Source organism: Eptatretus burgeri, chromosome 12 (assembly GCF_056783735.1).
Source record: "Eptatretus burgeri isolate ZD-2024b chromosome 12, Ebu_testis_v1, whole genome shotgun sequence".
In the NCBI taxonomy this organism is placed as follows: Eukaryota; Metazoa; Chordata; class Myxini; order Myxiniformes; family Myxinidae; genus Eptatretus; species Eptatretus burgeri.
The window spans coordinates 12,124,384-12,139,510 of NC_140972.1; the positions used below are offsets into that span (position 1 = coordinate 12,124,384).

Consider the following 15,127-nt stretch of genomic DNA (forward strand, 5'->3'; position numbering starts at 1 on the left):
CCTGAAGTTCATATGTGAAGAAGAGTGTTGACACTTGCCTAGTTTGGGCAAAAGATTGGCAGATGTAATTTAACCTGAGCAAGTGAAATGTGTTGGGGAAGAGAAAGAATAAAAATCGATTACATGATGTAAGGGGTAATTTTGGAGTGTGTCACACAGGAGAAGGATCTGGGGGTGGTAATAGATATGGGAGGTAAGCAGGCAGGACAATGCCAGGTATCTATAGGTAAAGCAAATCGGGTTTTAGGTTGTTTTCGGAGGGGGGTCATTTTTTATAAATCAAAAGACATGGCATTGTGCAGGAATTTAGTGAGGGTCACATCTTGAATATTGTGTGCAGATTTGGTCACCACAACTCAGGAAGGACATAGATGCCATAGAGAGGGTTCAGCGCAGGGCTACGAGATTGATTCCAGGCCGAGCTGGACTCAGCAATGAGAAGCAGCTGAAGGAGACAGGGCTTTATACACGAGAAAGGTGGTTACGAGGAGATATGATAGAGATGTTTAAGATAATGAAAGGTTTAGATAAAATAAGTGAAGATTAATTATTCAACAAAGTAGACAGTGATAGGACCAGGGGCCATAGCCTGAGAGTAAATAAGAGGAGAGTTAAGATGGTAGTAAGGCAGGGGACTTTTACTCAGAGAGTAGTTTATGCATGGAATGGTCTTTCTGGAGAGGTAGTGGCAGCAGAAACAGTAGATGAGTTTAAATTAGAATTAGATGGGTACCTGGAAGTTATGGAGATAGAGGGGTATCAGGATGTTGATAGGACTTTTAGGTGGTTTGAGTGTTGATGGGTGATTGATTGCAAGTGTATGGAGTGCTGTTGGTGGGGGTCTCACCAAGGGGTATTGTGTGGTTGATGTTGTGTGTTTTTAACCAAGCCCATGCCCCCTCCCCTGAGGGTAAGAAGAAAATAAAATACAGATATATTTGCATTTTTGCATCACGCAGGCATGATGGGCTGAATGGCCTCCACCTGTGTTAGATTTCCTTGTAGTTTAGCAGTGCTTTGTCTTTGTATTCATCCCGATCAGCATGCACAGAGGAGTGAGATTAAAAAAAAAGTTTTACTGTCTGTCAGTCAAACAAAATTTAAAATCATTCCAAACAGGAAGCTTACTGTTTTTAAGGATGTCATTGAGGACACAAACAGGCACGAATAACTAATGTAACATGTTTAAAAAGGTGGTGTAAAAAAGGTCTAGACCGACTGCATCTGGAGCGGTAAACTTCCAAATTTTTTTTTACGACCATTAAAATCATTATTTATTTAAATTGAATAATGCATTTGAACACTGTGTGGGTCAAGATGTTCTCTGAACTCTCGTTTATTCCTTCTTTGTTCTTTCTAAATTCATTCTTTCCTTTTCCGTTGGATTGGAAATAAGTTCGAATTGCGAACATACCCCGTGGGAGTTCATTCGTACAACTCTCAGGTGAGCGATTGCATGGCTGACAGATAGTTTTGAAATTTGGTAAGATTTTCATCGCATCAGAAAAAGAAATCAGAACACCACACAAGAGTGAGGCTAGTTTCATGTCATCATTTACAACTTAATTTTGCGTTGGGCATCACCCAGCGCATTTAAAAAAAACAAAAAAAATCCAATAATACTTTTAAGAAAATGGGGTGAAAGGGCCGTTTCTTGGCCCAAAGGGTTGAAATCGCACTTTGGGCTCAGTTAATGTCTGGGGAATGGTCTCTAGAATATACCTGTCAAGTTTGGTTCGGTTCCGTCCCCTAATAACCGAGAAATAACAATTTTAAGAAAATGGACCAAAATGGGCCGTTCCTCGGCCCGAAGGGCTGCAATCGCACTTTGGGCTCAGTTACTGCCTGCGCATATGTGTCTCGTATATGCCTGTCAATTTTCATCGAATTCTGTTCACGAATAATGGAGAAAGAGACGTTCAAATGAACTGTACACAAGAAAAGAGAGAACGCGAGCAGCGCTTCGAGCCCGTGGGGTAAAAACTTTCCATATCCATATCTTTTCAAGGAGCTGGCAGGATGGCAGGATGACCTAGACCTAGAGGTACAGGTAGGATGACATAGACCTTGAGGGACGCGTACTCGTCTCTTAACTGTTCTGCCGAGGTTCGAATCCCGACCTAGTCATAAACTGCCATCCTGGTGTTACTGCAAGGTGATTCATCAGTGTGTGAGCCATCCTTCGCATGGCCGTAAAGCCGGGTGTCCCATCTTCCATCATTAGTTGGTGGCCAAGCCTGGTGTTGGCTTAGTGGTTAGGGTGGCGGCTTAGGATCCTAGGGTCCTGAGTTCAAGCCCCGTTGGCCTCTGAATTAAAATACACCAGGAGGTTGACTCAGCCTGTCATCCTTCCGAGGTCGGCAAAATGAGCACCAGTGTACTGGTAAGGGGGACACTGCATCAGCGGCATAGCCGCGTCCCAACCAATGATGTAACGAGAGAGAGAGAGAGAGAGAGAGAGGAGAGAGAGAGAGAGAGAGAGAGAGAGAGAGAGAGAGAGAGAGAGAGAGAGAGAGAGAGAGAGAGAGAGAGAGAGAGAGAGAGAGAGAGAGAGAGACAGACAGACAGACAGACAGACAGACAGACAGACAGAGAGAGAGAGAGAGAGAGAGAGAGAGAGAGAGAGAGAGAGAGAGAGACCGTTAAACATCTCATGTTGTCCTTTGCCAAGAGTAGGCGAGCTATCACCGACATCCTGTGCAAATTCAAAATTGCTGCTCTAACAACTGGGAATGAAATGGCAAACCACCCAGTATTATTCTTCCCAAGCAGCCAAAGACCTGTCTTCAGTTAAGAGCATACAATCAATCAACTCAAGATCCTTGTGTTTTTTATTCTCAATGTTATCTTTTCGAATTCTCTATTCTCTTGATGGTGTGGGCATCTGCTGACAGGCATGGATGATGTGCCTCCATTTCTCTCTTTCACCTCTTCCATATTTCTGCATTCTGTCACTACCACTTTGCACACCTCGAATTAGACACCCATGAGTGTGACCCTTTACTGCACATTACACTTCACTTTGCTGTGGTTTCTTTGATCGATGTTTTATGTTTAAATCAATCCTATTGGATTGATCCTAATCCTAATCTTAAGAATGAAAATCCTAAAAATAATCTATCCTAATCCTAAGATTGAAAATAAAGCATTAATTGATATAATACACATTACGCTTCACGCAAAATGGGCACAGATTTGGTGCGCCGTGCTCGATGGAAACAAAATGGCTTCAAATTGGAAGTTGTTGCTGCTCCAAGTACATACGGTCTCTTACCTCTTTCCACCCTCCCCACCCCCTAAAAAAGTGCACCAGTGCAAACTCCTCCCATCACTCTCCCTCTCTCCACCCACAACCCCCCCCCCAAAAAAACTGCACTCTCCCAAACACCTGCCATCACTTCCCCCCCCCCCAAAAAAGAACCTGCAATCCCAAACACCTGCCATCACTCTCCCTCTCCCCCCCCAAGAAAAAACCTGCACTATCCCAAACACCTGCCATCACTCTCCCTCTCTCCACCCCCCTCCCCAAAAACCCTGCACTATCCCCAACACCTGCCATCACTCACCCTCTCTCCACCCCCACAAAAAAACCCTGCACTATCCTCAACACCTGCCATCACTCTCCCTCTCTCCACTCCCCCAAACTCCCCCCCACCCTCTCACCGCTCCCACCTCTCCCTCTCCACAATCCCTTCCTCCCAGTGTGGATGTTATTTATCGATGATTCCCTTATGACGCAGCAAGGAGCAGCGAAATGAGTTTGGATATGATCTCCAATGACTCATCCGATTGGTTTCATCGCAGATTCTTCGAGCATACTGTGCGCTGCTCGAAAAACTTTTGGAGAACGAGGAGACACAGATAAACGGCTTTTGTATCATCGAAAACTTCCAGGGCTTCACCTTGCAGCAAGCATCCACCATTACACCTTGGGAGCTCAAGAAGATGGTCGACATGCTGCAGGCACGACCATCTCTGGGAAAACCTGCACCAGTTCTCTGGACTTACATACAAGTCATTTAATTTAGTGCACAGAGAGTTAATGGTTGTTCACAAACATTTCATGAGATTAAATCCACAGAAAACATTTTCGTTACACAAGCTTGAAGAAATACATCAATGGCCAGGACGAGGTTATCTCACTTTTAGATGTTTATGGTTCGAGACTCAAAGGTGCTGAAGGAAAAGCTCAATAATGCTTTCTGAACTCACCCCTTGTGAAGTTTTTTTTTTTTAAACCATTGAATTATTTTACCTTCGGACCAGCAGGGTCAAAGTTCAGTACTATATAACGCTAGCGAACTTGTATACAAAATGCATTTTATACTAAAATGTTTTAACCCTTTTGATCATACAGGACACCTTCCCCGCACGATTCAAGGCAATTCACTTCATCCACGAGCCCTGGTATTTCACAATGACCTACAACATCGTTAAACCTTTCCTCAAGACCAAGCTCCTTGAACGGGTGACGATCTTTAATTTGTCTTACACGCTCTTATCATACAACCTTACGCAGGAAGCAGTACAAGTTGAATTATGGAGTGTTATTAACTCCACCACCGAAGGTGAAGTAGGTTATGTTTTCACCCCTCCCTGTCTGCTTGTTCGTCTGTCTGTCTGCAGGATATCTCACAAAGTTGTGGACGGAAATTTTGTGGACAGGTTGGGGGTGTGACAAGGACTAACTGATTCGATTTTGGTGAAGATCTGGATCCGACTTCGAGAATTTTTTTAAGTGATTCTTCACCCTTGAGAGATTGGGTCAAAAACTATAAAAAACACAATATCTCAAAAAGTTTGGACGGATTCGGATGAAACTTGGTGGAGAAGTTGGGGATGTGACCATGACAAATTGATTTGATTTTGGTGAAGATCCGAATCTGGATACGAGAATTATTTACCTAAGTTGTTGACCTTTGGCCTATGTTGACCTTTTGACCTCAAAAATAAGCTTCTTCCTTATGACAAACTCTACCATGTGGTGAAGTTTCGTGAAGATCGGTTTAAAATTGTGACCTGCAGGTGACAGACAGACAATAACAAAATCGACTAACCAACATTCTTGAAAAATCTTCGATTTTGCAAGAAACAAATGAACAGATCCAAACACAATACCCTCTCCTTCGGCGAGGGTAATAACTGATGCAACAACCAATCCCCTGAACCCACCTCCAAATACACACACTGTACCAATGAACAACAGGGATCCTTAATTATCCAAATCTTAAGGCCTCAAACACACCACGTGATATATAGAAAGAGTAGGTATGGACAGGACTGAAAAGAGTTTTTGCCAAACCAGACAGAGCTGGTGGAGGGGAGGTGGCCCCTGTCTGGGAACCAGGTCTGTCCGTGGCTGTGAATGGGCCCTATGGTCCCATGCACAACACCCTGAAGGAGGAGGAGAAGAGGCATGGTTGGCTCAGTGGGACGTGGATTTCCTCAACACGATCAGTTATAATGAGCAGCTTTCCGTGCTGGGCTCCGCAGATTTCTTCTCCGTCCGTCCCGGGCATCTGCCCATCACCTGCTGCTGTGCGTACCCATGTTAACTCTGGCCCCAACCTCACACTGTGTAGTCCTGTGCTCCTCAGTCACTCACCATTGGGCGTCGATCAGCCAAGTGGGCGGAGCGACCCCACCATGAACTTCACCCTGCAGCTCGGAGGCAAGCCATGGCAGTCACGACGCTTGTTTGCATTTGCCAGCTAAGATTGTGCCTGATGGCCTAGCGAACATAAAAATAACACAAAGGACAGATTCCAAAGGGTTAAAGCATCCATAAATAGGGTCAAGTGGGTTGATACGTCATCTGACTAGACATTTAAGCGATGCATATCTTGAATCACAATTAATTACTGAACACTTATGCTAGATATTCACTTTAAGAAAAAAAACGATGCTAAATTAAGCATCTTTAACCCACTAGGAGTCATTTTCCACAACAATTATAACAAAGCTGAAGATGTGTACTTTGGCCCAGAAGGCCACGGTGCACAGTCTAATAAAGCTCAAACTATTTAACCCATGCACTTTGGCTGGAAGGCCAAAGCACATGGTAATACAAACACACATTATAGCCCACAGGGCCAGAATGCATTGTCAAGCAATAACTTTAGGAACCACTGGCCATCTTCAAATTGATTGGAGTCCACCCAAAATCTGAGCTGACAGAATCCCATGAGGAAGTATATACAACGAGCACATCTTAACTCCATTGGTGACCCTTGAAGCAAGTGCTGGTATGGCACAGGGTTTCATCATGTTATGCCTTGGATTGCCACTGCAGGATGACCGTATAAAGCACGGGTGACAACAGAAGAGAGAAGACGCATGGCTGACATCAGAAGGAACTGTTTGAGCTTGGACAAAGAGAAAGGGAAATGGATTTTTATTTATAGCACTGCTGGATCGCTATTTTAGGTCTTTTGAGGAGACACGACAGGATTCGACCTCATTTATACCTCCAAGTTGGAACTGCACATCTTCCATTGCTCCTGGATGCCTCCTCAGCCTGGGTGTTATGTTGATTAGACTCCATGAGACACCAAAGGCGTGCACACGAACGTGTCCGACACCGATTTTAATGGCACTCCTGTGCAGGCTAAATTATTTGAGCGATTTTGATTTACGAGCCATACACCACCAGTTTTCCCTCTCTTCTTATCCAAGTCAAGGCTTAATTAAAGGAGAGTTTGACAAATCCCTTGAAACAGCTGGGAAACAATCATATGTACTATTTTATATTAGATTATTTAATATACTTACGATTGCTATCAAATCTTGCGTGTCATTTTACTGAAGTTCACACCTTGTGTTACGAAGCCAATTTATATGCCTTTCGAAAAGTAATATAATGTGACCGAGAGTCATAGCAATTGTTACCATTTCCTTTTAAATGTGCTCTTCACCTTAGCACACACATTCTTGCATCAATCCTACAGTGAAGTCGATATCGTTAGTCCTGTGAAACATTTTTAAAGCCACGTGGCAGAGACAATTTGAAAAACAGTGAGGCCTTTGGGACTTCCCTGAAGAGACCGAGCCTCAACCATTTACGTAAGTTATTTGTCGTAAGCTAATTACGTGGACACCGGACATCACCACATCTCCATTGCTTACCTAACTAAATTTGCACAAGTATTGTATAAATAATTAATTGGTGTTATTGAACCGAGTTCAACAGGAATGACCACAATGCAGTCACAAAAAACAAATCATACCCACGGCTCAGCTTACATTCTCTAATGTCTCATTAACTTTGTGTCGTGTCTGTCCCATGTTCCCATGTGAATGAAGAAGATTAGATGGATAACATTCAGAGTGGTTCCGAACAGGGAATTCACCTTTATATCCGTTACCTCAGTTTTGGTGTGTGTGTGTGTGTGTGTGTGTGTGTGTGTGTGTGTGTGTGTGTGTGTGTGTGTGTGTGTGTGTGTGTGTGTGTGTGTGTGTGTGTGTGTGTGTCCCTCTCTGGGGTAATAAACCTTTTGTTCATAAAAAAACCTGTACGTGGTCAATCAAGGTACAGGACCTCACCATTAAGCACGAGCGAATTGGCTTTAAAAATCCGATTTGGGAACGTGCATTTAAAGCACTCGTAAGAGTTGGTTTGTCACAGTTATATCAGAACGAGATGATTCATCACACGGTAACGGATTGTTTAACCCCAATATGGGGCCGTTCAAAAATTACATAACGTTTTTTTTTTAGGGATGCACGTACGGGCTTGATTAAACCTGACTAAGAATGTTTATTCGACATAAGTTTCTATTTTTTTTTTTTTTAGCTCATCTGTAATTTAAATGCCAGATAAGGTATTGCCATCACGCACCGTCCGTCTCCCATTTCGACTTCTCCGGCCAAACCGCTGGGCCGACCCGGCTGAAATTTGGCAGCAACGTTCCTCTCATGACTAGTAAGAGGAATTGCAAAGCTAATTCCAGTCGCATGACTTTAAGTAGGTCAAAATGCTGACTTAGTAAATTTCTTCAAAACTATTCTTCTCCAGACCCACCAGTCAGAATGCTACAATGTGGGTCACAACATGAGGATATGGTCCTGATGTTAAATTGCAGAGGTCATGCTGATCACGTGACCAAAAGTGTCAAAATGGCGGTCACGCAAATTCCTTCCAAAATATTATTCTCTTGACCCACCAGTCAGAATGCCACTAAATTTGGGTTGCAATATTAGGCTAGGGTAGGGATGTTTATTATATTGTGGAAGTTATACCAATCACATGACTAGAAGTGTGTCAAAATTGCCGATTTAGTCAACTTTTGGGAAAATCGCATCAATTTCTTTTAAAATATTCTTCTCCAGACCCACCAGTCAGAATGCTACCGAATTTGGGTTACATTAGGACAGGGTTGTGATGCTAAATTGCAGAGGTCATGCTGGTCAGAAGACCAGAAGTGTGTAAAAATGGTGGACTTTGTAAACGTTTGGGAAAAATCACATAAATTCCTTCAAAAATCTTCTTCTGCAAACCCACCAGTCAGAATGCTACCAAATTTGGGTTACAACATTTGGCTAGCGCCTGATTAAGCTTCAGGTCCAATGGTCCTATTTTTTTGTTCGACATATGGTTAGTATAATCAGCAGAGGCCTTCAAGGCCTAATGCGTTTGGCCCACCAGAAAACCAAGATGGCAGTCATATAATTTTGTCTGGGTGCTGCGGTGGGTACAGCTCCCAGACCACACCCACATCAAGCGACAGATGTGGGTGTGGCCCGGCAGCTGTCCAACCAATGGGTGCACATTTAAAAAGTCGACCTCCAACAAAGAACCCCAACAGCAGCAACACGAAGCTCTTATAGACCTACAACATGCCACAGGAAAAATAAACTAGACAATTAGACATCGCGACATCGATCGATATGCCTCCTCCCACATCAAGTCTTTCCTTACTCGAACTTTGACCGAAAACCTCAACAACATTTGACCTCAATATCTAATCTGTACATTTACCAAGTTCAGTTCAAATCCCTTAGCCAACCCAATCCCTTCAAATCCCTTGACCTTTCAGAAACAAATATTTATCTATTATGACTGGATGCACTGACTGAGGTTTACACATACTTCAACCAAGTTTGATTAAAAAAAAATCCCTTCAGCTATTCTCAAGTATCACATTTTCTCCTGAGATGACCTCTGACACCGAAATCTAATCACTTCATCTTTGCATCATAATAATATATACTTTTACCTAGTTTGGTCAAAATCCCATCACAAGTTAGCACGATAACAGAATTTTTACCAGAGGACCTCTGACCTCTTGACTCCATAAGATTTGCAGTTCATCATTACATCATTATCCATACTTCCACAAAGTTTTACTTAGATCCCTTCAGCCATTCTTAAGTTATCGCGGTTACAAAAACCGAGCTGTATTTACATCATTTTATATGTATTTGCATCATGCAACATTATTAAACGGTGCAATATTGACGATAAATAATACTTAATGCAGGAAACAATACATAAATATTCCTCTCCTGGTAGGAAGGAGGACATTAGAAGTGAAAGCATAACAAACTTTTTGGCTCATACATGTAGTGGTACAAATGCAGATCAATGTCTCACTGTCCTTGTGCAGATACATGTACACAGCAATAATCTGGATGCTTTCCACGTCGAGTTTGATCCGGACATCTTGCCCGAAGACTTTGGAGGAAGACTACCAAAGTACGACGGAAAAGCCACAGCCGAGAAAGTGTTTGGAGCGCAAGAGGACAGCGAAGACACTGCACTCTAAGGCCTGTTTGGTCCCTGACCCTGGAGGGGCAACCAGTCATCCTTAATGGTGACCCTGGAGGTGCAGCCTAATGGTACTCAGTATATATACTTGCAGCCAAAATGGCATTTGCTGTCCAATTTGAGTTTAAACAAACAAACAAACAAGCAAACAGACAAATTACCTCCATGGGTGTCAGGTTCAGAAACACTATATGATTCTGGAATGAAATAATGAATTTTTACAATCTTTTACTTCAAAATAAGCACACATGGATGATATTTGATAAATAAATATTCTTTATTTGTCAAATTTCAACTGCATCAAAGTGCTATCAATAACACTTGCCTAAACATCACATATTTAAACAAATTGGCATCTCATGCTGTTGGTCTCAACGCAAACCTCATTAAGAAATTCCATTTAAAGTACGATGTACAACTTTTTTTTTGAACCACATATTGGGCTTACTTCACTTGTGCACAAAACAAGAATAGAGCAGATGTAATCATTGCAATAAAGGTGCTCCTCACGTCAATGAGTGTCTGATCTCAGGTTCCACAGACCGTTCACTTACGAAAGAGCCAGCTCAGAATATTGTCTTCATTAGAGGGAACATGTTCATCTATGAAAACACCACCACCATTAGTTTTAAAATATCTTTTATGTCTCACACAAAGAAGTTGTACAAGGCTCATGTTTGGGGGGGGGGGGATTTACATAAGCAAAGTTAATAATCATGTCACCATCCTAATTTTATACAATAATTCGATTTCAAAATTGGGAGATCAACCACAAAAATAAAGTTTGCTAATTAAATACAATGCAAATTCAGTTTCCATACCATACACATGTACTTAATTATCAATCATGACTAAAGACCCTTGCATGTTAACGATGAAAGAATGAAAAATTAAATAAAGATCGAATTATGGAACCACATTATCAAGACAAATATATATATATATATATATATATATATATATATATATATATATATATATATATATATATATATATATATACATATATATAAATAAATCAATGGAGAGAACAAAAGCAAAAGAACGAAGAAAAGAATGAATATTCATTCCCAAAAGAAGAGGTATTGCTTCAGGGCCAATCTATTTAAGAGATAAAATGGCAGAACATTTACTCAAAAAAGGACAAAAGTATTAATAAAAATGGGGAAATTCATTACACAAACCTAAGCTGATCATGTTTACATGCCGTGTTGTATTTGTCATAGCACACACCTCTTGTTGGAGGAAAGCGTTTCACAGTCGTTTGCTTTCCCTCATCATTATAAACGGTGCGGCGTTCTTCAATAGCCTGCAGGGACATTGCAGAGACAACTGTGGATGTGCGTAGAATCAGCGCACCCTCCAAAAAAGGGAGCACACGAAATGACTACCATTAACCAAGCAAACCACAATGGAAAATGTTTTATTTAATAAACCAAATGTGATAAAAAGGAAAAAAAAACAACGGGTTACAATTGAATGGATTACATGGTACTTCAAAACATACTTGATTTGAATGCATATAATAGGGAAACACTGTCATCCACTCTGAAAACTGTCTCCCCCCCCCCACAACCGAGCAGGAGGCGGCGGCGGCACGCACCCCGAGTGGGATTAATCTTTTTGTTTGTTCAACTACCTGAAGAAACTTGACCAATGTGGTCGGTTTTTGCCAGAAAAAAAATATATTAAATTTCCAGAAAAAAAAAATTCAATAAAAAACTTAAAATGAAGAGATGTAATTTGAAAGGAAAATGAAACAGTGCTCATACTCCATCTGGAAGGGTCTTTCTGATGATGGAGTAGCTTCGAAAAATCGATGCCTTTGGCTCTCTGGGAAGAAGTTCTTTGAAACCACCAAGTCTCTCTGAGGATACTCGGTTATCCAGATCTTATTCGATGCATGTGAACGTTCACGTTGGAAGCAAAGAAAGAAAAAACAAACATGGGATGGAAGCAGGAGAAAATGGGTAAACGAAAGAGAGTTAAGTAACAGTTCAAGAGGATAAATTATACAAAGAAAGATCAGTTCAACTGACTCATGAGCCATCAGGTATTTTGTGAAGCAAAAATGATTTCTCCTGGCTTATTTAAAAACAAAATACATACAAGGATCTCGTATCATGCAGGAGCTAAAACACAAAGATCAACAAGTTTACAAACTACCAAAGAGTATGGGGGGGGGGGGTGTATACAAGAATGAAAACTGGAATAAAATAAAATGAGTAACAATAGCCCAGAGAGGAACAGAATAGGAAAGAATCAATTTGCGTTGAAGAGATTATGAATGTGCAAGCGCTTGAGGTAGTGATAGACAGCACATTTGAAAGACTGAAATTAAGACGACAAAATAATGGGCACAGGAAGACAATTTCACAATGGGGAGGATAAAGGAATGAATGAATGCAGGTGAGCCAACCAGAATAGACTTCAGGACGTTGAGCAGGTGTGGGTTTCTTGTGGGACATGTGCAATCTGGGGTAGCTTGGGGAGAGAGAGGAAGAGAGAGGAAGAGAGAGGAAGAGAGAGGAAGAGAGATAGAACTTGCCACCAGTGGAAGAATTATAGTCCTTGAGAATTTGCTTCCTCTCTTGAGATAGCTACTCATAGTGCAGATGGCCTTGTTTCAGACAGTCTCAACATGAGCAAGGTGTGAAGTAGGAGCACCAGCCCAAAGTGGGGAGCTAAACTCAATGGAGTGCCATATCAAAGCCTTATAGAGCACGATGAGCTCAATGCAGCTCACGGATGCCTTATTAAAAATACCCAGACGGTGACTGGCCTTGGATACAAGTTTGGTGATACGGTCCCTACCATAAATCGATGTGGCAGATTGTGAGGCTAATAAATTCCAGGGACTTCACGTTTTCTAATGGCTGTCCAGAGAAGTGAATTGGATAGTTTGATTTCTGATCCTTGTGCAGGATCAGTGTGAGAGTGTGGGACTTGACAGTGTTGAGCATCATGTAGCTGACGAGGCTTTTCTTGTTCAGATATGGCAAAAGGGATTCAGCAGTGGCTGGCCTTTCACAAGTGTGATGTATCGTTCTCCACAGGGTGGAGTCATCCACAAAATGATAAAGTTGGTATTCACAAAAATCAGGCAGATCATCGATATCAACTAAGAATAATGTAGTTCCTAAGATGATGCCTTGTGGAGCCCCAGCAAGATGGGACAAGTGGAAGTCCATGCATTGCGTGTCGAGTCATTGTGTAATTATGATGGAACATAGATGCGAAAGGCGGCGATACCACAGGCCTGCCGGACCCTTCACCGCATAAACACTATTCAGCTCATCTCCATTTTGATTTGGCCTACGTCAGCCAGGAGGACGACCCACGCAGTTATGATTATGTACATGGGCCGGCGTTCTCTCCTCCCTCCTCACCCATCTTCAATCACCGCGGGATGTACATGGGCCCGGCGTTCTCTCCTCCCTCCTCACCCTTCTTCACCACAGGACGTACAGGGAACACCGTACTCCGACTCAGAGTCCTACACGTGGCGGTGATGCCACAGGTCCGCCGGACCCTTCACCGCAAAAACACTATTCAGCTCATCTCCATCCTGTTCGGACGTTACGTCATTCATGCTGTGACGTAGGGTAGACACACAATGAAAACGAGACTGTGACGTAGGGGAGACAGACAGGACACCAAAATTTTGCCCCTCATCCCAGTGCTTAGTCGATACTCAACACACAATGACAGAATCAAGGGCCACCCACTGAAATCACTTGAGACCACCACCCAGGAAATCTGAAAAACAATTGAGCTCAGGTCTCTGAACACCAAATTAAGGCAACTTACAAATCAAAGGCTGGATACCAGTCAGTGGTTTGAAAGTAGGAGAGGTTACGGAACACATGGATGATAGGAAGATGAAGAAAAGTGCATGGGTATTTTCCTGCCCCTTACTTGTTAAAGAAAGATGAGTGGAGCATGCAGCTGTTGAGTGTCACTAAGGGCATTACATAAGACGTGCATTTGTAAGTACAGTAATCCCTCGATACACGGACATTCAATATCCCGAAATGAGTAATTAGGGATTCAGTTTTGACATATGGAAGTAGAAATTGCAATCACAGATATTTGCATCTCAAAATATTTTTTTTATTTGAAGAAATAAAATAATATAAAAATGCATGATCTGTGCATTTTATTTACCTTAAACGCATTCCATACTTGGCCTTTTATCGCTGAGTTTCATACAACGCCCCCTTGCGTCACTTCCGCTCGTGGTCAGCGGTCTGTGCGATTTACGCTCCTCTGATTTTCACACTTGTTCAAGACTATAAAGTGCCTCACCCTTGCTTAATAATAAATCAATTACTTTAGAGGTTAAACCTAATATATGCAGGAGGTTTGATGAGAGTGAAAAACTGTGACATTGCAAACTGTGACCTTGGCTCCTTGGCCAAAGGCAATCCACATGTTCTCAAGACCTAGTTCCTTGAAGGATGGCAGTACAGATATTGCTATGACTAGTACGTCCGTGTCATTAGCATTAATGATAATGGACTTGCTACCATCCGTCATTACATCCCTGGCATGTAGAAATATTCGAGTGTCAACTTCTTCATGACAACATGGAGACACAGCATCCAGTGACTTCCTTGTGTTGCTAATGGCATCGTCTCCTTTTGTCACAATGACTGTGCTTGTCGTCTGTGCTTCACATATCTTTTCCGCAAGGAAGTGAAACAGCTCAGTCTTGTTGCTGTCATCTCGAAGAAAGCTTCTCGAGTTACTTGGGGTCTTACTGGTTCCTGTCACTCTTCTTCTGATTCCTTGCCACCTTTTCGACCTTGCCTCGGACTTCAGACTTGACTTCTTGTACACATCAAACACTACGTCCACCCTATGGTACCTGGCACCATAGGATTCCACCTTTGGGATGATGTCTTCTTCAGCAGAGTCCTCAAATATCTTTGAAGTACGTGGACGTAGGGCATTGATAAGTGCTGAGCAATCAATGATGACTGCATCTCCCCTTGATTCTCTGTCTGGGATGTTCACTTGCGCTTCAAGAATTTCAGCCAGCTGTGACTTCAAATTTTTTTGAAGTTATTTTTTTTTCAAAATTTGGATTTTAAAATGGCTAATTGGGCAGATTTGATCAGAAAGCCCTGCAAAACAGAAATACCAAATTTGATGCTTGTATCATAATTTGCATGATTTTTCTACTATCTACAACACTAAAAGCAAATAACACACCTCAGTCAGCCAGCTCTTCAGAGGAAGTGGATGAGCCTGCCACCTCTCAGTCTTAAGACAGTATTTTAATAAATTGTGTTGCATTAATATGCATATTCCTTACGTTGAAGAGGTAAGATTTTGTTCTGTGGGAACCCATCTCCA

The 15,127-nt window shown here is 42.1% G+C and overlaps 2 protein-coding genes across 3 annotated transcripts in view; one reads left to right on the plus strand and one right to left on the minus strand.

Annotated features, from left to right (window-relative positions):
• The window catches only part of RLBP1 (retinaldehyde binding protein 1), a 70,184-nt gene extending 59,892 nt beyond the window's left edge, over positions 1 to 10,292 (plus strand). Inside the window, exons 5-7 of the mRNA XM_085849540.1 lie at positions 3,805 to 3,963; positions 4,358 to 4,468; positions 9,606 to 10,292. Of these exons, the coding sequence (XP_085705666.1) occupies positions 3,805 to 3,963; positions 4,358 to 4,468; positions 9,606 to 9,764 (429 nt within the window). The 3' untranslated portion in view covers positions 9,765 to 10,292. The remainder of the gene's footprint in view (positions 1 to 3,804; positions 3,964 to 4,357; positions 4,469 to 9,605) is intronic.
• HAX1 (HCLS1 associated protein X-1) overlaps positions 10,025 to 15,127 on the minus strand; it is a 30,167-nt gene continuing 25,064 nt past the window's right edge. Inside the window, exons 5-7 of one of the 2 annotated variants that reach the window (XM_085849541.1) lie at positions 11,539 to 11,657; positions 11,000 to 11,075; positions 10,025 to 10,368 (exon numbers count right to left, since the gene is read on the minus strand). In XM_085849541.1, the coding sequence (XP_085705667.1) occupies positions 10,313 to 10,368; positions 11,000 to 11,075; positions 11,539 to 11,657 (251 nt within the window). In that variant the 3' untranslated portion in view covers positions 10,025 to 10,312. Of the gene's footprint in view, positions 10,369 to 10,999; positions 11,099 to 11,538; positions 11,658 to 15,127 lie in introns of those variants that run through there. The other variant, XM_085849542.1, reaches the window with a different exon arrangement.